The 21,928-nt window shown below is 39.3% G+C and overlaps 6 protein-coding genes across 9 annotated transcripts; 4 read left to right on the forward strand and 2 right to left on the reverse strand.

The window, feature by feature from the left end:
* The first annotated feature begins 306 nt into the window (after positions 1-306).
* Positions 307-2,784, forward strand: LOC132193471 (sialate O-acetylesterase-like). Its single transcript, XM_059614177.1, has 11 exons — positions 307-415; positions 475-624; positions 692-762; positions 821-910; positions 975-1,116; positions 1,183-1,354; positions 1,455-1,680; positions 1,995-2,146; positions 2,210-2,306; positions 2,354-2,440; positions 2,491-2,784. Exons 1-11 carry the CDS (start codon positions 367-369, stop codon positions 2,692-2,694), a joined length of 1,440 nt encoding a protein of 479 aa, XP_059470160.1. The 5' UTR covers positions 307-366; the 3' UTR covers positions 2,695-2,784.
* Positions 2,785-3,260: 476 nt separating this feature from the next.
* Positions 3,261-7,984, forward strand: LOC132195642 (uncharacterized). Of its 2 annotated transcripts, none has more exons than XM_059617785.1 (11): positions 3,261-3,343; positions 3,655-3,997; positions 4,062-4,326; positions 4,380-4,965; positions 5,016-5,156; positions 5,206-5,332; positions 5,639-5,932; positions 5,989-6,142; positions 6,202-6,429; positions 6,672-6,902; positions 6,957-7,984. In XM_059617785.1, the coding sequence occupies exons 2-10, from the start codon at positions 3,663-3,665 to the stop codon at positions 6,900-6,902; spliced, it is 2,361 nt and encodes a 786-aa protein (XP_059473768.1). In that variant the 5' UTR covers positions 3,261-3,343; positions 3,655-3,662; the 3' UTR covers positions 6,957-7,984. The 2 variants fall into 2 exon arrangements, with proteins under 2 accessions (XP_059473768.1, XP_059473758.1); XM_059617775.1 differs by having other exon boundaries at positions 6,672-6,898.
* LOC132195648 (DNA polymerase epsilon subunit 4-like) lies at positions 7,282-8,896 on the reverse strand. Of its 2 annotated transcripts, none has more exons than XM_059617799.1 (4): positions 8,807-8,896; positions 8,415-8,747; positions 8,265-8,357; positions 7,282-8,199 (listed from the first exon to the last, which is right to left on the reverse strand). In XM_059617799.1, the coding sequence occupies exons 2-4, from the start codon at positions 8,742-8,744 to the stop codon at positions 8,050-8,052; spliced, it is 573 nt and encodes a 190-aa protein (XP_059473782.1). In that variant the 5' UTR covers positions 8,745-8,747; positions 8,807-8,896; the 3' UTR covers positions 7,282-8,049. The 2 variants fall into 2 exon arrangements, with proteins under 2 accessions (XP_059473782.1, XP_059473773.1); XM_059617790.1 differs by having other exon boundaries at positions 8,803-8,848.
* Positions 8,897-9,083: 187 nt separating this feature from the next.
* On the forward strand, positions 9,084-16,333 carry LOC132201423 (thyroid adenoma-associated protein homolog). The gene is made up of 27 exons (XM_059627586.1): positions 9,084-9,150; positions 9,268-9,430; positions 9,572-9,684; positions 9,764-9,873; positions 9,932-10,162; positions 10,234-10,498; positions 10,565-10,782; positions 10,830-11,044; positions 11,103-11,284; positions 11,342-11,533; positions 11,586-11,674; positions 11,733-11,961; positions 12,014-12,349; positions 12,400-12,551; positions 12,603-12,758; positions 12,816-12,961; positions 13,017-13,314; positions 13,366-13,750; positions 13,805-14,086; positions 14,138-14,314; positions 14,369-14,597; positions 14,647-14,962; positions 15,018-15,264; positions 15,318-15,435; positions 15,490-15,662; positions 15,721-15,813; positions 15,868-16,333. Exons 2-27 carry the CDS (start codon positions 9,313-9,315, stop codon positions 16,174-16,176), a joined length of 5,379 nt encoding a protein of 1,792 aa, XP_059483569.1. The 5' UTR covers positions 9,084-9,150; positions 9,268-9,312; the 3' UTR covers positions 16,177-16,333.
* Positions 16,202-19,292, reverse strand: LOC132201430 (probable ATP-dependent RNA helicase DDX10). 2 transcript variants are annotated; one of them, XM_059627605.1, is made up of 13 exons: positions 19,107-19,292; positions 18,853-19,044; positions 18,648-18,798; positions 18,468-18,589; positions 18,093-18,416; positions 17,879-18,041; positions 17,640-17,826; positions 17,408-17,584; positions 17,183-17,355; positions 16,923-17,128; positions 16,702-16,865; positions 16,399-16,647; positions 16,202-16,339 (listed from the first exon to the last, which is right to left on the reverse strand). In XM_059627605.1, exons 1-13 carry the CDS (start codon positions 19,266-19,268, stop codon positions 16,258-16,260), a joined length of 2,352 nt encoding a protein of 783 aa, XP_059483588.1. In that variant the 5' UTR covers positions 19,269-19,292; the 3' UTR covers positions 16,202-16,257. The 2 variants fall into 2 exon arrangements, with proteins under 2 accessions (XP_059483588.1, XP_059483580.1); XM_059627597.1 differs by having other exon boundaries at positions 16,923-17,355.
* A 25-nt stretch (positions 19,293-19,317) lies between these two features.
* On the forward strand, positions 19,318-21,497 carry LOC132201443 (DNA polymerase delta subunit 2). The gene is made up of 10 exons (XM_059627619.1): positions 19,318-19,602; positions 19,662-19,795; positions 19,866-19,989; positions 20,043-20,157; positions 20,213-20,367; positions 20,420-20,547; positions 20,603-20,695; positions 20,753-20,945; positions 21,004-21,105; positions 21,168-21,497. Exons 1-10 carry the CDS (start codon positions 19,434-19,436, stop codon positions 21,308-21,310), a joined length of 1,356 nt encoding a protein of 451 aa, XP_059483602.1. The 5' UTR covers positions 19,318-19,433; the 3' UTR covers positions 21,311-21,497.
* Positions 21,498-21,928: the final 431 nt, after the last annotated feature.

Consider the following 21,928-nt stretch of genomic DNA (forward strand, 5'->3'; position numbering starts at 1 on the left):
TGAGTATATAAAGAATAATAAAAAGCGCTTCTAGCTTTTTTTCAACAATTCCAATAATTGAAAATGAACAATATAAAAGAAGTAATATTTTAAAATCAATTTAAGAATAAATACAGACCGAGAAGAATAAATAATAATAATATAAATAATAATTGTCTCGTGAATTATTAACCTTTTATCTTATTCTTATGCAAAAAATGCATTTATAATTTTTTTAACTGTCAAACTTGCGAGAGAACTGTGGATGGGTCCAAGCAAGTTCAATGATTTCATTTATTGGACCACACTTGAGCGTGATTGAGATTAGATTAATCCATTGTTTTAAAATGTGAAGTCCGACGTTCATCAAACAGAAACTGAAAAGATATGGCTCGATCTGTTCTGATCCTTGCCCTATGCCTGGCCGTCGCCAGCGGTTGGAATATTTTTAATTGAAATTTTATAATTCACATTAAACTATAATTATTATTTCAGGCCAGGGCGCCTTCCGCCTAGCAAACTACTACCAGAATGATATGGTCCTGCAAATGGAGCCAAAGCGCGCCGTAATCTGGGGATTTGGCGAAGTCGGTGCGCGAATTGAAGTGAATTTTGAAAATTCCCAGATCGTGTCTGGTGTTAATGGTAATTAAATACAATATTTACTTTTAAAGTTATAGAACTTTCAATATATTAATTAAAATTATTTCAGCCGATGGTACTTGGAAAGTAACTCTTTTGCCTCACGCAGCGGGAGGTCCAATTGATTTTGAAATTATACACGTAGGAAAAGGAAAGAAACGTTTGAAATTTGAAATTAATGTGCTACTTATTACACTAGAACAACGTAGACAGAACTGTGTTAACGGCTTGGTTTGGAGACGTTTGGGTCTGCAGTGGTCAAAGCAATATGGCAATGCCCGTCAGTCAGGTATATAAAATTATTGAAGAATAATAACCATAGAACCTAGTAACTCTGATAAAAAATAAAATAGATTTACAACTCGACTGAAGAAGTGAACAATGCTCTCCTGTATCCAAATATTCGTATTTTAAAAGTTGAAAGGAAATTTTCCATAGACGCAGAACTTGACGAAGTCAACAGCTTTAACGTTGGCTGGAGTGCACTTACCGCCAGTAAAATAAAATGATTAGATTATTATGCAGCATAACAAATTATTTCAAATTAAATAATGCCTGCAGGCAATGTTCCTGGCTTCTCTGCCCTTTGCCTTTTGTACGGCGAGCGCATTTCTGAAGCTCTCGGAAACACTCGGCCCATCGGCCTGATTGACTCCACTTGGGGTGGAACTCGTATTGAGGCCTGGTTCTCCAAGAGAGTGCCCGTCTACTGCCTCACTCCTGCCAACGATGGGTAAAAGCAAAAGACGTTTTTATTAAAAAAAATTTTTTTTATATATAATAAAAAAATTCAAAATAAAAAAAAATAAGAATAATTAATCGAAACTGAATAGCGTTGACCAAAACTCTGAATCTGCTCTCTGGAACGCCATGATTGCTCCTTTGACCAAGACCTCTGTCCGTGGAGCAATTTGGTACCAGGGTGAGGCAAACGTAGGCAACAATCCCACATACTACGCTTGCCACATTGCAGCTTTGGTCAGAGACTGGAAGCTAACTTTTGTTGATGGACAAGTTGGAGCTGAAAATGACGTAGCTTTTCCCTTTGGGGTTGTCCAGGTATTTATAGAATTTCAATTAAATATAAGCTTTTGATCATTTATTTTCTGCGTGGGATTAATTGAAAATTTGTTCAAATTAAATCTTAGTTCCTCACTTAAATTCTTCAATAAATAAATGCAAATAATAAAATAACTTTCAATAAATAAAACTAGAATCAATTGTTTCTGCATTAAGATATAAATTTTATTCATATTTACTTTTGCCAAGCATTTTCACAAATAAAAAATTCATCAATAATAAAAAAATAAAATGAAGCAAAGTCAGCATTGTCAGCAATTTTCTAAAAATATAATTTTTATTGAAATTTATAGGTTGGACCTACTGAAAGAGGAGATAACTACAATTGGGGCAAACTTCGTTTCCACCAGACTGCCGACCAAGGCGTTTTGCCCAACCCTTTGATGGCAGACGCTTTCTTTGCTGCCGCTTACGATCTGACTGACCGTGATGCGCCCACAGGAGAGTAAGTTATTTTTATGAAAAAAATAATTAGTGAATTATTAATTTAATGAACCAATGTATTTAGCATTCACCCCAGGGACAAACAGACCGTTGCTGACCGTTTGTCCAATGCTGCTCGCAAACTCATTTACGGAGAGGATTTTCAGGCTTACGGACCTAGGGTAAAAATAATTATTGTGAAGAAAATAAAATTAAAAAAGTAATGCAGCCCATCGATTCTACGGTGAGCGCGCCTGGGGAGATCACCATCACTTTCGATAGAAACATCAGAGTTTCTGGCACCGAAGGATTTGCTGTGGGCACTTTCCTTATCGTGGTAAAATGGATTTAAACTTAATTTTTTAGACCCAAAATTCTGCTGGAGCTTGGGTGCCGACTAGCATCGTCGCCAGCACTGGAAACACTGTGACTGTTGCTGTCGCTGCTGATGACGTCCTTTTGACCTACGCCTACAGGTCAACTGTATGCGAGTACAAGCAGTGCTCAATTTACTCTGACGACGCCGCGGATCTGCCAGCACAACCCTGGCAGTGGGATCTGCCAGTTTAATAAAAATATAATAAATAATAACCCTCTTTGTGTAACTAACATCCACTAGTAAAAAAATAAATAAAAATAAATAAATAAATAACGATTAAAGACGTATTTCTGGTATTTCCTGCCTTTCTCTTCTTATGATTATGTTTTGTAATTTTTATTCCGGCTAAAATTCGGCCAGCGAGAAATTCATAAAGCTTAGAATTTTTCATATCTTATGGAAAAATCACCAATAATATGAAAACTAATAATATGAAAGTCACGCATGCAAAATATATACATTTTTCAATTTTATAAAATGTTATATATATGTTGATGCCCAGCAGATGCCTTAATTGTTTTTGTCTAACAAAGTGCCTCTCTCGAATTTGATTTTTCTCTTTATGTTAATTCATCAACAATTAGCAACAAAATTATATTAAATTAAAAAAAAACTGCGCATTGTCGCATTGTAATAATTCTTTTATTAAACGCGTTTGCGTACAACATGTTTAAGTGCCACACGCGGTTACGACATCTCTCGCGCCTTTGCAGGTTTTGCTGCTTGGCGGAAAACAATCGAGCATCGCCCGCCCGAACCCGAATCATAAACATACGGCCGCCATGATGTCAACTAGGCTGTGAGAGTCGTGATTTCGAGTAGAATTTCGATTCCTCGAAGGTAATTGTGTGGAGAACCCACTGAAATCCTATTTGAATACTTCTTGAATCATTTTCTGGCCGTGTTCGTATGATTTTCTCAAGTCGAACTCTTTTGCTCGTCTTACAATTTCGGTCGCCTTTCACGGCCTGTACAAGCTTCCCATGTCTTTGTGGTCGAGGATAAAGTCCAGTTTTCTCGACACATCAGCCACACTGTCGAAACTTTCAATTTGTATTTGAAACAATCAGAAATTTAAACGATTTATTAAACTGAAAAACTAATGTTTCGTGCGAATGGCGTGAGTCTGAATTTCGGAATTTTTTTTGCAGTTTCGGAAATGGAGGATCAACGCCAAAGTGCGGGTCCTCAGAAGAGGTCCATTGACGACCTGATCGAGAACCTGTCGGCCGACCGAGTGGACAGCGAAGGGCAGTACAATCAGCTGGGGTTCTCGCCCATTGCCTCTCAATGGCCTCCCTACCTGCAGCAGCAACAGCCGCAGCCCTTTGTGCCCCACGAGGCGGACCATCTGCACCGTTTCCAACTCGGCAACCCAAGGCCCAGTTCACAGCCCATCATTGGGGCCCACAACGAAGACCTTGTTGGTTTCTACAACTACAGCAGCCCACCGGTCAACTCACTGTTTCCTCTTCAAGATACGTCGGCCATGAGGTTGATCTTTAAGACCTGAATCTATATAATTTTACGATGTTAATAGCAAACCTGGCCTTTTTAGATTCAACAACTTTGCCGGCTACTGCGAAAGTGATGAGTTTGGACTGTTTAGGAGACCCGTCCCTGAACAGCCTCCGCTGCCTCCGCAGCCGATGCAGGAGAGAAACTACATTGACAATCTGATGTGCAACTGGTCCTCTCAAGGAGGCGGCACCTACAATCCTTTTGGTATAGTGAGTTCTCCAGAGAGATTGCCAGAGCCTCAACCGCAACCCCCGCCACCACTGGAAGAAAAGATTGTCCCTAAAAAGCGAATGGTCGCTGAGGTGATAATTTAGTTTTTTTTTTCACTTGAATCGGTTGATAATTTTTTCCACAGGTGAAACCAATGCGACCTTCGTACTCGGACATAGTGAGCAAATCACCACCAACAAAACCTCGCAATTTGAGTCCCAACATCTCTAACAAAACCGATTCCATGGCTGCCCTCAAGTCGTCTAAGACGACCCTGAAAAGTGGCAAAATTTCCAACGGAAAGAAAGGCAGTGTGAATGGATCAGGTTTGAAACGACAGCTGTCAGGTGACGAGCCCTGCCCTCAGAAAGTCGGTCTTGAAGCTCGAACTTCATCTCCTGTGCCAATTTTGTACCAGAGGAGGGCGTCTGTTGAGGACGGCTCGATCGGAGGAGACGAAGATGAAGACCGGTCTGCCCATGACAGTTCCTCGCAGTCGGGAGACTCGTCCGCTAAGAATTCAGACTCTTTCAAGGTCCGCGCTGTCAAGAGTGATTGCCGTAATGTGGAGGGAGGCGTGCCATTGAACAACCACAAAGCCTCCAAGCCTGGAGTGGCCAAACGCCCGTTGCACATTAACAACAATCTCAACTTGCCACCTCGGGCTGCTGAGAAGAATTTGGTCAAGGGTGGAGGAAAACCCTGCAAGAATTGTGGTGAAGACCGCAGAGGTAAATTTTTTTCATTGGAACTTTAAAAGATTCAATTTATTTAAAATAAGGAGTGACTAATTCAACCTCGTCCGGTGGAAAGAGCGAAGGGAAAAACAACAAAACTAGAAGTTCTAGCCAAGGGCAAGACAAGTCCGCCAATGGCAGCCGCAAAGGAAAAGGCAAGAAGAAGGACTGCCCCTATTCATTCAGTACGTAGTTAAGCCTAAAATGGTTGAATTTTTCTAATAATTGTGTTAGGTGCCGTTTGGCCAATTGTGTACCGCCACTTGATCCAGTGGTGCGCTGTGGCCTGGCTGGCCATTTCTTGGTTCCTGCACCTTCTTTCTGACGTCCTTGGCATGAGCTCAAAACTAGGATGGCACCTGTAAGAGTCTAAAGAATCAAAACTTAAAATTTCTAAACGTCCAGCATCAAATTACAACCAGTCTCTCAAGGACAGGTTGTGTCGCGCTCGGACTAAATTAAATTTGCTGTGAAGCGATGCGATTTGGATTTTCCAGATTGCAGACTGAACGGCTTAACATTTTTTTAATACATTCAATTTTCCGTCAGACTTTTGTTGAGTATAATTAATCTTAATTTTTATATGAACCATTTTCTACTTGCTTTTTGGGTTAATTAATATGTTATTTTAATGTTTCAGAATTTTTGATGCTTTATTATGTTTTAGTTGTGGATCTGCCTGTGGCAAAGTGAAACAATTGGCGAGTGATAGTTGGGGCTACGTGAAGAATTCTCTGCCGTTTTTGTCCTCTCAGCAACAGCAGCGTCGATCTCGGCACCGTCACCAGGCCTCACCGCCTCGCTGGTGGAACAAGTGGATTCCCAAGTGGCTCAAGTGGGGCAGCAAGAAGCCATGGGAGCACAATGAGCCGTCCAAACTGGAGGCAAATTTGCCGTTGCCCGCTACAGGAGATGAGGCAATGAAGAGACTGCTCTCTTGTAGAGGAAAAGACCCCTATAGGTCAGTGGATCTCATTTTTTAATACGAATCATCTAATGCTGTGTTCAAAATTGCAGCATTCTTGGCGTAGCACCTTCTTGCACGGACGATGACATCAAGAGATATTACAAGCGCCAGGCGTTTCTTGTCCACCCTGACAAAAACAGCCAACCCGGTGCTGAAGAAGCATTCAAAATTCTTGTCCACGCTTTCGACCTTATCGGCGAACCTGTAATATTTAATATTTGTTGAGATACTTGTTCATCCTCTAAATTAATTTTGTTATTCAGGGAAAGCGTCAGCTTTATGACACTGAGCTTGCTCGCTCCCACCTAGAGGAAGCCGCTTACAGCGAGCTGAGTGATTTGCTGAACCAATTGCACCAGAAGATGGAGGAGGCGGCCAACACGATCAGATGCACTAACTGCGGCAAGAGGCACAGAAGAATCCCCGTCGACAGACCTTGCTATGCGGCCCGAATGTGTTCGCAGTGCAAAATCCACCATTCTGCTAGAGAGGTAACAATAAAACCATATTACAAGTTACGTCCATCCAAAATTACATTTTTGGTCACCTGTCAAAAATGTGTCGCTGACGGACAACAGCAAAACTATTGAAATATTGAACTTATATTGTGCTTGCTTTTTTGAAGCAAGCAAGATATGACAATTTCTAACATATAATTATGTTAGTAAAATTAAAAAAACAAAACAACAACGTTTTTGTTGAAGAATTTCCAAATTAATTCCTCTTTGTCTAGGGTGACATTTGGGCTGAGAGCAGTGTAATGGGCTTTCTCTGGTACTACTACGCCTGCATGGAGGGATCTGTCTATGACATTACTGAGTGGGCAGCCTGCCAAGCAGACAACCTGCGCCACCTGAAGGCCAACAGCCACGCTGTTCAATACCGCATAGTCTTGGGCAAGAGGAACAACAACCAGTCAAGCAAGAACAGTGCTGACGGCAGAAAGACGGACCAGCCGAGGTAGGTTAGAGTTGGAAATAACTCAACCTTCAAGTAAACAAGTAATGCTCCTTCACAGTGAGCCAGATTTGGAGGACTTTCTGAACAGTCTGTACAGCCAGAGCAACGGACGCAAGGAAAACGACAGTCCCCATCACCAAAATGAGCAAGCTCGAAAACGAAAGGCCCGCCGCAAAAAGTAAACTTCTTCCCTCATAAAACACATTTGGAATTCTGTTTTTAAAGATACTTGTAATTTGCCACATCATCTCCGCCATGCAACACCTGTTTTACTTTCACTGATGTAAGGTTTGTGCAATTTTGTTGTGGCAGCAAAATCAAAGAGGTACTCCCAAAATTCTGCATTCAGTTCTTAAAATTTGTCGACAGTGGATTTTTTCTTAAAAAATAATTTGAATCTCCATTAACAACCATTTCCTAGAGCCAAATTCTGTCATTTTGCACCCAATAATGAATTAATCGGAAATAATCACTAAAATTTGAAACCAAAGTTCAGGAATTATTTTAATCCACTTCAGGTGTCAGAGCTGGCTCACTTGAGTCAATGAAATGAAATTTTGTTCTTTTGGATTTCCTGATATTTGAATCATGAATAATCTTTTAATCAAGAAGTAGTAGTAAGTAGTACTTGAGAGAGTTTCCCACGATTTCCACCTAAACAAAAGTCCCCTCACGTCATAATATAACATTTGAATTGTTACCAAAAGCTTCGATTGGATTCAACTTGTCTTGTGCCCAATTGATGGGTTTTAGCAACAATCAAATAGTGTTTCATTGTTGTGATGGGTGGATCTCGACCTAAATCATGCTTAATTTGTACAGCAAAAAGAGAAACGGTCACCTCTGCCGTATTAAAACAGCGATCAAGGTATTTTATGGAATGAATTTTTTTTGCCCAGAAAGACTTGTGATATAAAAATCGTAACACTTTGAAGGCAGAATGAAAACTAAAAAAAAAGCATTTTGACTTGCATACCTGTGTGTGCAAAAAAAGTTCAATAACTGATATGTTTGTAATTTTAAAAATCATTTAACTGCTGATAATTGCGCTTGAGTAAATAACATGATGAATACAGTAATTTTCAAAAATTATTTGTGTAATTTATAAATATTCCCTAGGATATAATTACAAAAATGAGAGTTCTAGAACTTCACAACTGCTCGAGGAAGCAACCTTCAAGAAATTGCATGCACATGACCTCATCAATGCAAGTATTGATGTCTCGCAGTTGAACAGTCTTTTTCTTTGACCTGGCAGTCACTTTGTACACCTCCTTTGCGAAACTCTGGATGAATAGTTCCTGAAAAGACACACATCAATAGAAGCATAAATTTATTTTCAATTACATATATATTTAATTCTTACAGCTGCTTTGGCCACCAAAAATGCTGCTTCTCCATTGACTCTATCTACATCCTCGTCCAGTTTTATAATTTGCTTGATCCTTGATAGAGGCAACTGTAAATAACATATCGATAAAAAGAAAATGCAATTAAATTAATTAAGAAGACATACTCGGACAATTTTATCCGTCGTCAAACCGGACTTTTCACTTTGCTTGTTTGACGCATTTCCGTCACCTTCGACGGCCATGGCATCCTCCTGAACGTCTTCGACATCACCCTCTTCATCACTGTCTGCATTTAAGAGCTCCTCTAGCATGTCATCGTCCAAATCTTCGTCGTCCTCTTCATCCTCCTCATTAAATTCTCCTTTGGCTCTGTTTTCTTCGGCAGCGGGCTCCGAACTTTCTACTTCGACTTCAGCGACGTCGGAATCAAAAAGTGTGCTTGGCTCGGTTTCGGCAGAGTCCATTTGCATAGTGTCTGGAGTGTCCGACTCCATGATCTGTAGATAAAAATTGCAGGACAGAAGAAAAGAAAAACGAAAATTATCTGCAGACCTACGGCAGCTCGGGCAGCTGTGTTTTTTGGCGCTTTTGGTTGGGCTCAGAAATCAGTTTAGCCAACGTAAGGCAATAAAGCCTGCTGACAAAATCTTTTTATTTCTTGCCTAATTAAATTACACAATTTATGCTAAATTTTCATTCAAATTAAATTTAAAATATAAATAAAAAATAATTGATAAACGTTATCCTTATTATCAAAAAACAAAGCAACATTTTTAAAGTGGATCATTGTGATGTTGCCCATTTATTATGGTCATAATGACGTTTCAGTCCATGTGGGACCTGTCCAACAGGAGTCCATGTGGTTGTTATTTTCTTGATGAAAATGAGACGATCAGACAAGTGAATTTTAATTCTGGAATCCATAATATAGCGTCATAATTTTTGAGAGAATATATTTATTTTCATAGTTTATCAATAACCTTAAAATTATACTTATTATTTTCTTATTATTTTCAGATTTTGTGTGTAGAAATCGCAGTTGAGAGAGCTTGAGAGCTCATCATGGCAACAATGAATTTGCGGATCACAGGCAGCAAGTCGAAAAAGATTGCAGTGAAGTCTATGAATCCATCACAATTTCCAAACCACTGCTTCGATTTTTGTGAGCAACTGCACTCAGGTCTGGAAAGATTTTTTTTTCTTTTCAAATTTTCGTACACAGAATTTTTTTTTGTAAATTATTATGCATCAAAATTAAATTATTCCCTTCTAGTTTTATTGGGGGAAATTTAAAAAAAAAATGATTCATGTATTGTTTCAGGATTGATCCATGAATTTTCCTCTATCACGAAAAAAGTGCGACTCTTTCAGCTAGTATGCTCTGCAGCTCCTCCAGAGGAAATTCTCCAGGAAGTCAAAGAAATTTCAAGCCAGGTAAAAAATGAGCAATAAACTAAAATTAACCTGCACTATAATGGTTTGATAATTTAAAATTATTATTTGTCTTTTACAGGGCTGGCCAAATAATTTGGATAGTGCTGAGAAAACACAATTCCTGCAGTGTTTGGTTGTCCTGTACCTTCTGGCTGATTACCAGGGTCATGTCAAAAATGCATTTTTTAAGTATGTAATTTTATATAAACCTAGTTTCGCTTATATAAGACTTTCTCTAATATTTCAGAATTTTGGATCAAAGTGTTAAATGTGAGCATTCTTGGGACAAAGTTGCAGAGCTCTTTTCTCAATATTTACGCAGCGCTGTCAAAAAGACATCAGACCAGTCTTCTGCTGCAGGCACCATAACTCATTTGACAAAAAGTCTGGCTCTTGCAGAAAAATTTATCATTCCTTGCTGGAAAGACACCCTCGAGTTCCTCAAATGCGGAGTTAAAACACATTCAGAGTTGAAAGAGTGAGACGATCATTATTATTATTTTTTTTAAGTGAAGGCAATAACAATTGTTTAAATTTTATTCCTCTTAGTCTCTCCGAGATGGTTGCGGTTGAACAGCAAATCATCTTTCGAGGTCTGCATATTCTGTCTCAGGCAGCATCCACAGTTTTGCAAGTTGCAAACAAAACTTTGAGCTTTGGATTAGGAGCTACTGACCAACTGAGCAACTTGCTAGGGACATTCACCGAACTTCTTGCCGAACCACCACCACAGCTTCCATTTGACACCTTGAGCTCCTGTGCCATGAGTGCAATTTTGTGTGCCGACAGGCTTCAGGAAAATTTGTCGAATGCAGTTTGTTTTTAAAATTTTTTATTTGTAAATTTTTTTAACAATAAATAACAATTTTTATTTTTTCAGACAAAAATTTTACAAGTGTTAGCTGTGATAATGGTTGAAAAAGAACAAGTGGAAACCTCAAACTGGATTGCGCTCAAGGATTGCAGCACACCGGTGAAACTCAGTCTATGTTCTGCCTTGCTTGGAATTTATAAAGTCGAAGAATTGGCAAGAATCAATTTAAAAAATGAGCATCTATTGCTGAAAGTCTTTGAATTTTTGGCCGACAAGTCTGCCAGGTAAATTTTTTTTTTAGTATTCGACAAAAAATTATATTCATTTTTAGGAGCTCGGAGTCAAACATAATTTTGGGCAGCTGTCGATCAATTGCAGCTCTTGGCAAACTTTTGCCCCAAGCAGCAATTCTTTGCCCTGACCTCATTCGTTCTCTGCTGCCAAAAGCTACAGAGCACTGCATAGTTTACTTAGAGCATCACATGGACAGTGTTCGACACGCCACTAAAGCGTTTTTGGCCTCATTTCTAGCTGCTTGTCAAAATGGTATATTATTTTTATTAAAAATTTACTTTTTTTCCAAAACACAAACTTTTATCTCCAGATGAAACTTCAACATCATACGTAATAAACAGCTTTAAAAAGCTTCCATCAGACTCAAAAGCAAAATTTTTTGGTGTTGCTGCTTTGGGCAGCAGCTTGGGATCTTCCACAGTTTTAATGCATTTCTCTGGCTTAGTCGACTGGCTTCTTAATTCTCTAAAAAATACAACGCTTGCTCCTCATGTAAGAAATCTATAATATGGACAGAATCAAAATTAGTCAGCAAATTTTAAACTCTAGGCTAGCAGCACTTTGGAAGTTTTGATGAAAAGCCATATTAATATCGAAGTCCCAGTTGAGCTTTGGTATAATACTTGGATCATGCCTGTAGTCCTTATGATGCCGTGTCCAGCGCTGGAGCCTGTTTTGTCCAAGGCGGTGGAGCTTCGACCTCAAACGCTTAACTTCATAATTGAAGTGTGTTCAAATGAGGTAACACAATCAATATGCTCCAAAACTTATCTATAATTTGAATAATTTCCAGTTATCAAAGTCCTCAGCATCCAAAGATTCTGCAAACCACTTAAAAGTTCTCCTGAGCTGCCTCATGATGGCAAAAAAGCATGCAAAGTGGTATTATCTCAACTTTTGATCACATTGCCGGCTTCGACATATTAAATGTTAATTTCAGTGATAAGAAGGATTGGATGGAAGTTGTGGGTTTGCAGCGACTTATGCTCGCCTTGTGCCACTCGGACGACGAAGTTCGACTGGCTGCTCTTTCTTTTCTCACAGAAACCAGAAAAAGAACGGAACCCCTGAATGCTATTGAGCTAATGTCTCTACTGACAGGATTCAAATATTGTGGAGATTCTGATTCCCCATCGTCGTGTCACACTGCTTATGGGATATTAAAGAAGGCAAAACATGCTGATTCGTTTGGTATAATTCTGATTTGAGATGAATGTTTAGCTATTGTCACGAGTTGCTGACAGCTATCGCGCCGCCAAAAACAAGGAACATATCCACGAAGGATATGTCAATTTTGTGTCTCATTTGTGCGCCAACGCATTTTCCGACCTTTTCCCTGGCTCGAGTTTGTGTAGAAGAAGTTTTTCTTTGCAAGCACTTTGCTTATTTAGAGACTTGATGGCTTCAGAAGAGCCATGGAGTGGAGTTTGGCGTCAGCAGACGACCACCGATCATGCTGAAATTTTGCTAAGCTGTTTGACGGACACTTACGAGGTCAACAAGAAGATGGCCTTGGAGTTGCTGAAAGCCTTTCCTACACCAACTTTGGGACTCGATGTATGTTTTTTTTATATCGGATTTGATCACAATACGTATTCATACTGTAGAAGCAAGAGTGCCTGGAAGAACTGCTGCAGAAATGTTTGCTGATGTCCGAAAGTCACAAACCACCTGAATGTACCAATGCGGCCTGCGTCCTCTCTTTGATTGTCAGTTGCATAGACGTAGAACCCATACTGCATAAGTTAAACAACTCAAAGTGAGAAACTTCTTAATTTAGGGAAAATAGTTTAATTTTTAAACTTGACAGATCAAGCTCTTGTTTAATAATCTGCGAGAAACTACTTCAGCGACTGGAACTCCAACTGAATGTGGCTAAGAAAAGTATTTTGAAAGCGTCTGCTCAAGGGCCGATGTATGGAACTCTCTATTGCCTGCGTTACCTGATCATTGAGCAGGATTTAAGGTAAGGCAAAACTATGCCATCTTTTCACATCAACTATAAATTTTATCTTTTCTGCAGATCTCTTTCCACAGGAAGTGAAACAAATTCTTGGAGATTTTTGATCAACCAGCTTGTGACTTTCTGCTTTGAAATGAACGCAACGGTCGCTCCAATAGTAAACAGTTCTTCACCAGAGGGACACTTGCCAATGGATTTTGAAACTGGTTTGTTGCAATATTCCTTTCAGACATATTTGACTTCAATTAATATTTTATCAAGACATTAATCTGCCAGAAGAGATTGATAGTTTGACGATGGAAGAAGCACAGGGCTTTCCGAAAGTAACGGCTCAAATGGTTTTACTTTGTGCATGGCGCACAGTCAAAGAAGTGTCGTTAACCCTGGGAGATTTGGCCGCCAAAGCTCCAGCGTCTGAGGCTGAACAGTATCTGCTAAGCAATCAACAACTCTTGCTTATAGGAGAACATTTCACAAGTTTACTTTGTGAAACCAAGCACAGAGGAGCTTTTGAGCAGGCTTATGTTGGCTTCTGCAAATTGTGCTCGTGGCTTTGGAAGTAAGTACCTCTTTTAGTTTGAACTTATTTATTTCTTTATTTCAATTTTAGGGTACCAAGTGGAGTGTTGCCACAGCTCCCTGCAAAATGGCTAGACGAGCTCATGTTAGGAATTTGTGGAAGAGACCAAGAGAAAAATTCAAGTTCGATCAAACTGACGAAACTCTGCACTACTCGTCGCAGTGCAGGCGTACCATTCATAGTTCAAGCTCTCATCACCACGGAGCTTGAAGTGCGAGCCAAACCAGAATGCTTCCACAAAACTGTGTCTACCCTTTTAAGGCTAGCGAAAGTTTCTGGATCGGAAGGACAACTTCACGCACTCAATATTTTAAGAGCCCTTTTCCGAAGTGCCCACCTTGGGGAGCACGTTGCTCCGTACATCTCGGAGGGCTTTGTTGTTGCAGTTCAAGCTTTCAAAAGTGCCAACTGGGCTGTAAGCTAAAATATTGTCGCACATTTAAAATTTTGATCAAATTATTTTTTTAAGGAACGAAATGCTGCAACTTTGATGTTCAGCGCACTTATGAGCAGAGTTTTTGGAGTGAAACATACCCCAGGTCATGACGACCTGCCCAGGAAGAATCGAATGACCGGCAGAATTTTCTTCAAGCTCTATCCAGACCTCTTTGGCCTTCTGGCTGATGAGTTGGAAAGTGTTTCTGCTTCCATCAGAGAAGACAAAGTTGTGGCGGGCAGTTTGTACCCTGTACTACTTTTACTGGCAAGGCTGTACCCCTCATCTCTGGAAGGCACAGATAGTGCTTTAAATGTATGAATTTTATTTGAAACTTTTGACAATAATTTAACAAACAAAAACCAGCTCCTTTCACTTCTTGATTACGTCAGTGTCTGCACAGCAAGTCCAGTGATGCACACTCGCTACCTTGCTGCCAAAGCGTTGGTTCCTTTGGTGGAGCCTCAGCAGGCTCCTGCATACATTTATTCCTTGAATTTTCAACCTCAGCCACAAAATACTCTGCATGGCATTCTTCTCCAGGTATTTGGTTTTCTTGTTAAAGATATAAAATGTACTATTTTATTAATGGTATAGGTTGGAAAACTAGCTAAAGACCTGCCCGTGACTGATGAGTTGGTCATAGTCTACACAGACAAAATATCTCAGGGCAGCTATTTGCTCAAACCTGAGCACAAGTGTGCAGTGACAAAAGGTGCTTTCCTTGATTTTTTGTTGGAAGTAGCAGCTAAGTTCAGTGAACTGAACTTGAAGTTGATGAGCAATTCCATCAATAACCAACTACTGGACGTACTGCACTGCGAAGGTATATTTTATAATTTGATTTATCTCTTTATTAAATTGACCTTCTGCAGATCAATTTGGTTTTGCCGTAATGAAGCAAAAAGCAGCCCGCTTGTTGCTGCAAATGACGATTGCAATTAAGAATTTCGAACAGAAGGAGCAAGTCATCGTTGACGTTTTAAGCCACCAACTTCCATTGGTTGTTCACGAAGCTTGTGTCTTTATTTTAAGGCACACAGAGCTATCTGACCAGGAAATAAATGGAGGTTGTCATAAGTTTGTGGGCTTGGATCTTGGCAAGAGAGAAGGAAAGTTGTTGGATACACAAATCAAGAGTTCCAATAGTATTGCACAAGCTTTAGTACAAAAAGCTCTTGAGTGGACCCCGTAAGTTTTCCTGATTTATTTTTACCCTTAAATAAAACATATTTATATTTTGTAGGAAAAATGGGCAAATGGTTCAGTATGAAACGAGGATAATAATATACCTTGCAACTATTCGCCTTGGCAAAAGTGCATTGCTGTCAGAGTGGACTTTTGGGAACAACCACATTACCAATTTAGAGTCCAAAGTGGAAACCTTACTAAATTTCTACCAAGAGCAACGATTGGGTCCTGCCAGTTTTATTACTTTAGCCTGTGCTGGTGAGTTGCTGCACAACACAATCAAGGAGCCTTCAAAGAACTTGGTAAAATATTGTACCTTTTTCCAAACTATTTTAATTTATTATTTAACATGCAGCTTCTAAAATACACGTCTTGCCTGTTGGATTGTGCCCAAGGAGATTTCAGCTTTGAGAGCAACATGGTTGTTGCTCAATCTCTTTATTCTAATAAAGATATAATCTTTGGCCTATTTGGTAATCGAGCTTAATTGTTTTCTGTTGGTAAATTTTGTGACACTTGATTTTTAGATACCGTCACCGCGACCTCGTTCTGTACTGTGATGGAAATTCTACAGCAGAGTTCTCCAAGTGGTCAAGATATTGTACTTCGACTGAACCCTAGTACCGTCAATGTAACCCGTAGTAGAGCATTAGAAGCAGTTGCGCAGCAGTTTGCTGTTGATGAAAAAGTCTCCTTAGAGGTAAGATATAATCAAGTTTAAATATGCAATTAACTTTTTGCGAATCATTATTATTTAGCTCAAGTTGGCTATTCTTATTGTATGGACGTTTGGAGAGAATGTTTTGAACGATTTTGGGTGCGACAAAAATTCTATCCAATTTGATGATGAGGTGAGAATTGTCCTTCATATTATAATAGTTAATGAACATTCAACATTTCACCAGGACCATAGAAAAGTTTTTGAGCAAGGAGATGTTGATGTCACCTCTGAGGAACTAAAGCTTTCAGAGGCTGCATCCTCAGCCCTTAAAACACTTGTAACCAAGAATGGTAAAGAGACTATCAATTCCGCTATGAATACCCCAATAGAATGGACACCATATGGCTCATTTACTTGCCGTGACATCCTATTTAAAGTTAAAAAATTCAGCACATCAACTTCCCATTTTCTCGACATCCAGCATCAACTTTGCATACTTCGAAAGATGCAGTATCATGAATTTGAGAAGTCTTTGATGCTAGACAATTCTTGATAAAATGATATATATGTAATTCAATAAGAATATATTTTAATCATTTTAATAATAAAAGTTTTTAATCTCTTCACAAAAAAATTATTTTCTACTTCTGAGGAATTGCAAAGCCAGCTCCTCTTCTTCTTCCAAAGATAAAACACTTTTCTTACTTGGCTTTTTCCTGAAAAAAAAAAATAAAAAATTAATTTACAAGTCAATTGGTTATATGAGATTTCTTACTTCTTAGACGGAGGCTCCTCGTCTTCATCCAAATCCATCTGTTCAGATTCATTCTCACTATCATCATCAAATTTAGATTCTTCTTCCTGACTTTCCTCGTCTCCACTCTCCCTGTCCTTACCATAAATCTTGTCTGGATCAGGTAGCCACGACAAGTCTGGGCCTTCTTCGTCACTATCTTCTCCTTCATCAAAGAGGGCAGCTTCCCTCTCTTCTGCCTTTTTCTGTTTAAGCTTCTGCTTTGCCTCTCTGTATTATATCACAAAATTAAATAACCATTGAAAAATCCAATTATTCAATTACCTCTTCTTAGCTTTGAGTCGCTCTCGGAATCTCTGTTTGTCGAACTTGTCCTCCTCCTGCATAGTCTGCTTGGCCTCTTCAATGTTGATGCCGCCACCCTCAGTGTTCTTCTCATACTGCTGGCCAGCCTCTGATACCTTCTCTTTAGTGCCATCTCTCACAGCCTGTTAAAATTTTCAGATTAACTAAAATTCTTAATAAAAATTCAAATTAGAAAGCACCTCTCCCTCCTCATCAAATGTCATCTTTTTGTTTGCGACAATTTTCTTCTTTAAAATCTTTTTGGCTACAGCTGCTTTTGTGACTTTTCTTTTGCCCAACTTGTCTTCATTTAAATCAATTAGATCGTCGGCATCGTCATCTGCGCCTTCCAGGGCGTGGTTCTTCCTTTTGATTGTCAGCACATCATCGTCCGAATCACTTAAATCTACATAAAACAATAAGTTAGCTTTGAAGCAAAACAAAATTTGCATCTCCTTACTCGATTTGAAGTCATAAGCATCTTGTGCAGGAATTTTAGCTTGATTTTGATGCGAAAGTTCTTCCTCAGCATATTGTGCCTCATCTTTCTGTGCATCTACATTCTTCTTGTTTTCTGCCTTAATTTTCCTTTCCAAGAATCTTATTCTTGGAGGAAGAGCTAAGCCGAGTGATCTTACAATTATTTTGTTAGATAAATTTTGCAAGTTAATTTTTAAATTAATACCTGGCATACGCTTCAGAGTCCAGGGCTTTGACATCAAAGACATCTTTGTCCTTCATTAGGTACACGGCTTTGAAATAAGAAATAAATGCTCGCTGAGCTGATTCTTTGAGAAGCGAGTCCCTTGCTAAGCACGCCTCCAGCGCTCTCTGAGGATTATTCAGCTTTCTCGGATTTACCCTGAAAAAAAAAATTATAATAAAAATAAAAAAATTAAAAAAAAAATTCAACTTACTGAATTTTTTCTATCGGAACTCGTCTCTTTGTCAAGTTCTCTATCATGGCCTGCTCTTCACTTGGCAAAAGAACAAGCAGGGCTTCTCCGATACTTGTAAACCTTGCAGTTCTGCCAGCTCGATGGACGTAGGTGTCTACGTCCTCTGGACAGTCAAGCTGCAGGACCCAGTCAACAGCAGGAAAGTCTGCAATTTAATTTATTATGTAAAAGATTCCCAAATTTTTTGTTTCAAGTACCTAATCCTCTAGCAGCAATGTCAGTGGCAAAAAGGACAGCGTGTTTCTTTTTACAAAAATCCTCATACACTGTCATTCTCCTCATCTGGTGGAGAGAACCATACAAAGCCATCAAACTGATTCCAGGCCGAAGACGACATAGGGCTTCGTAAATGTATTTGACCTTAAAAAATATTTTTGAAGGGTTTGAAATTATTTTGTGGTCATTTCATACCTGTTTGCAGCTGGAAAGGAAGACGAGGATCTTGCTCCTCTTGTGGTGCTTGACGAATGACCAAAGCATGGCCAGTTTTTCATGCAGCTCACAAACCATGTAGCTCTGCTTCAGTCCTTCAGGAGTTACGTGCTTGGCATTTTCGTGGACCGACACGTACATGGGATTTTTCAAACTCAGACGAGCAAGGTCTTTTACAGATTTGGTCTGGGTGGCTGAAAAAAGCAGCGTTTGCCTCTCTGGTGGCAGATTTTCAATAATGCTGTTCATGGTTTTCTCGAAGCCCATGTCGAGGCAGCGATCAGCTTCGTCTAGAACCAGCATCTATTTTAAACAAATTTAATAAAAGTTTAAAATTACTGGGTAAAGTATTACTTTCATGGTGACGCAGTCGAAGAGTGGATTTTCATCCATGTGTTGCAAAATCCTGCCGGGGGTGCCAATTACAATATTGCATTGGTCCATTCGCTTTGTCTCAAATTTCAAATCTTTTCCACCTTTGAAGAAAAATGGACATAATATTATGCAATATTTATTCAATCATATATTTAATACCAATAATTAAGCCAGCAGAAAAGTCGTGATGATGGCCAACCTTCCTCAAGGTTTCAAAAATTTGGAAAGCTAATTCTCTAGTTGGCGTAATAATCAGAGCTCCCAGACCATCCAACCTTGTCCATCGTAGGCAGTAAAGCCTTTCAATGACCTGTTCATAATTTACATGAGTAAAATCATTAATTAAAAAAAAAATCATTCTTACGGGAATAAGGAATGCTAATGTTTTTCCACTGCCCGTCTTTGCAGCACCGAGAATATCATTTCCTTGCATACTGTACAGGAGGCTTGCCCTTTGAATTTCAGTCGGACTGGTGTATTCATTTTCACTGAGACCCTTCACGGTTTTCCAAGACAAAGGGAGATCCGAAAATTTGCTCACTTTTGAGAGATCAATCTAAAAAAAAAGCAACAAAAATTCATAAGAAAAATTTGAGTCAAAATATTTTAAGTGCTAACCTGTTTGTAGCTCTCCTGGAGACTCTTGATACTGTCCAGCTCTGCAACGTAAGGTCTCTTCTTTGGTTCCCATCGCTTTTCTTTCACTTTTCCAAATTTCTTGCCGTTTTTATAGCGATATTTCTGCTTATTTTGATCTGACACGTGAGTATCGGACGCCATGCTTGTCTCATGCTGTCTTGGAAAATGGGGGCGTGGCGCAAGAAATAGTTTCGCGCGCCAGAAACTGGGTTGTCCACAAACAGTAAAACTTCTTGCCCTTTGCAGCCGATTTTTCGACTATTTCAATCTTGTTTTCTGTTTTACAATTGTATACCGACTTCAGCAATGTCGGCCGAAGAGGTTTTGCATAGAGACACGTGTGAATACAAAAATCTAAGCTCAAAATTTGTTCTCCCTAACACCGATGACTTCAACCGGCAATTTGCTCCCATGTACATGATGCGTCTGAAGACCATTCGTGAATCTTTGAAGGCACTTGCCAGGAAGAAATGGGGTACGTTATTCATAAGATTATGCGCAAAACAAACTGAAGCATTGAATATTTACTTTTAGGCCAAGATGTTCCCATTATCGAACTCTACCAGCTGCAGGATGGTAACGAAGACCCCAAGAAGTGCATCATTGTGGGAACATTGTACAAAAATCAATCCTTGAAGCCAAATATTTTGAAGGAAGTCAGTGAAGAGGTAATGAAACAAATAATCTGAAATGAAATTAATTTATTTAACCAGGTTTTAACTGTTTACTAAATTTTAGCACCAGCTCGAAGCAACGTCAACACTCACATTTTTTGCTGACGATTCGGACAGTTTGGTGCTAGAAGATGAGCTGCAGAGAATTGCTCTCTGTGGGAACATAAACGTACAACAATTGGTCACCGGTAAAATCGCTTTCAAAAACCATCTCATTAGTCACTATAATTTAATTTTACAGGAATTGTAATAGCTGTTCTTGGAACGGACGATAGGCAAGGAAATTTTACTGTTGAGGACTGTTGCTTTCCGACACCAAAAGAACGAGTGCACAAACCATTGGCAGGCCCTGACAAGTAAATTTTCTCTAGAGCAAAGGATTGGCGTGCAATGATTATTTTTTTTTTTAAGATATGTACTTCTTGTGAGTGGTTTGAGCATCGGCAATCCCAATTCCGGGGACGGTGTAATGTGTGCGGAAATTCTTCTCGAGTTTCTCCGGGGACAGGCAGGCAGTCCCGAAGACCAGGAGCGCATGTCTCACGTTGTGAGAGCAATTTTTGCTGGTAAATTTAAATGATAATTAATTTTTTACAACTTTAAAAAAAATCAAAACAGGTAACAGTTTGCAAGATCACCCGCAAGCTAATATGGGCACCAGGCAGCTGCGAAATGTGGACGCTCAAACTCAAGAAATGTTGATGAGCAGTGCTAGACGTCTAGATGATTACTTTGCAGAGATGCTCGTAAGTATTAATAGAATTCTAATTTTAAATAATTTATTAAAAATTTAATCATCAGACTTCCATCGATGTGGACATCCTGCCTGGTGAATTTGATCCCTGCAGCCAAATGTTGCCGCAACAGCCGTTCCATCCATGTATTTTCCCAAAGGTATTTTTGAACATTTTTTTTACCTTTGTTTGTTTTATATCTTAATATTCCTTCCAGTCGACCATGTTTAACACATTGCACTTGGTTACAAACCCATACAAATGTGAGGTCGGCAACTGTCTCATCTTGGGATCTTCTGGACAGCCAGTTTCTGACATTCACTCATTCTGCAAAGTTGATAACAGGCTGGACGTGCTCGAAAATTGCATCCGGTGGGGTCACATGGCTCCAACCTGTCCAGACACCCTTTGTAAGTTGTTGTAAAAGTCTGATAAAAAAATAAATAAAATCGTGTTTAACATTTGCAGATTCTTACCCCTGCTTCCACAATGACCCATTCATGATTGAGGACTGCCCTGACATTTTCTTTGCAGGAAACCAACCAGAGTTCCAAACCAGAACCATAACAAGTGGGGAAATTGAAATTTTTAAAATGAAACTTAATTTATTGATTATATTTGTTATTTTGCAGCTGAGAAAGGACAGAGAGTTTGTCTTGTGTGCATTCCTTCTTTTTCGAAGACCCAGACAGCAGTAATGGTCAACATCAACACTCTCGACTGCCACCCTCTCAGCTTTTCGATTGACCTGCCAAAAGCTATTGCTGAGAGATGATAATCAAAGAACAGGAGGTATGTCGATTCAAATTTCATCAATAAGAGTTGGTACAAGCTTGACAACTCTTCTGTAATAAATTGAAAGAAGATATTTCATTGAAGTGAAAAATTTCAAACCATACTTTTTTTAGAGTTCTTATAAATAAAACATTATTTTTGCAGAAATAAAAATTTACGTTACTTTTCTGTGCCTAAAATTATAATTGGAACATTTTTTGCTGGATCGCAACTTGGTTGAACTTGAAAATTTGGTTCCCGCGTGTGCCTCTGCACGTCACACAGTCCATGTGAAAGCAGCTGCAGATCATATATTGGCACTCTCCAACTTGAATCTGGACCATTATGCTAAATACGAAAAATTCAGGGTCAAGGCGCGCTCGCCGGCCGTAATCAAAAGGCAAACACGCTAAAAAGTAGGGTCGCGCGCGATCGACGAGGAAGTTTCTCTCCGCCGGCGTCTCGCTAGTGAGTTTAATACCGTTACCCCTTTATAATGTTCAGTGCACCTTTCTTTAATACTTTTTTATGATGAGCGATCGACAAAACCGATATTTATGCACAAGAAGCGAGTCCATGTGTTGGATGCGTTTTTACTTTCAATGCAAGATGATTTGCA

The sequence above is a fragment of the Neocloeon triangulifer genome, unplaced genomic scaffold (genome assembly GCF_031216515.1).
Source record: "Neocloeon triangulifer isolate White Clay Creek 2 clone unplaced genomic scaffold, ASM3121651v1 ptg000001l, whole genome shotgun sequence".
Lineage (NCBI taxonomy): Eukaryota > Metazoa > Arthropoda > Insecta > Ephemeroptera > Baetidae > Neocloeon > Neocloeon triangulifer.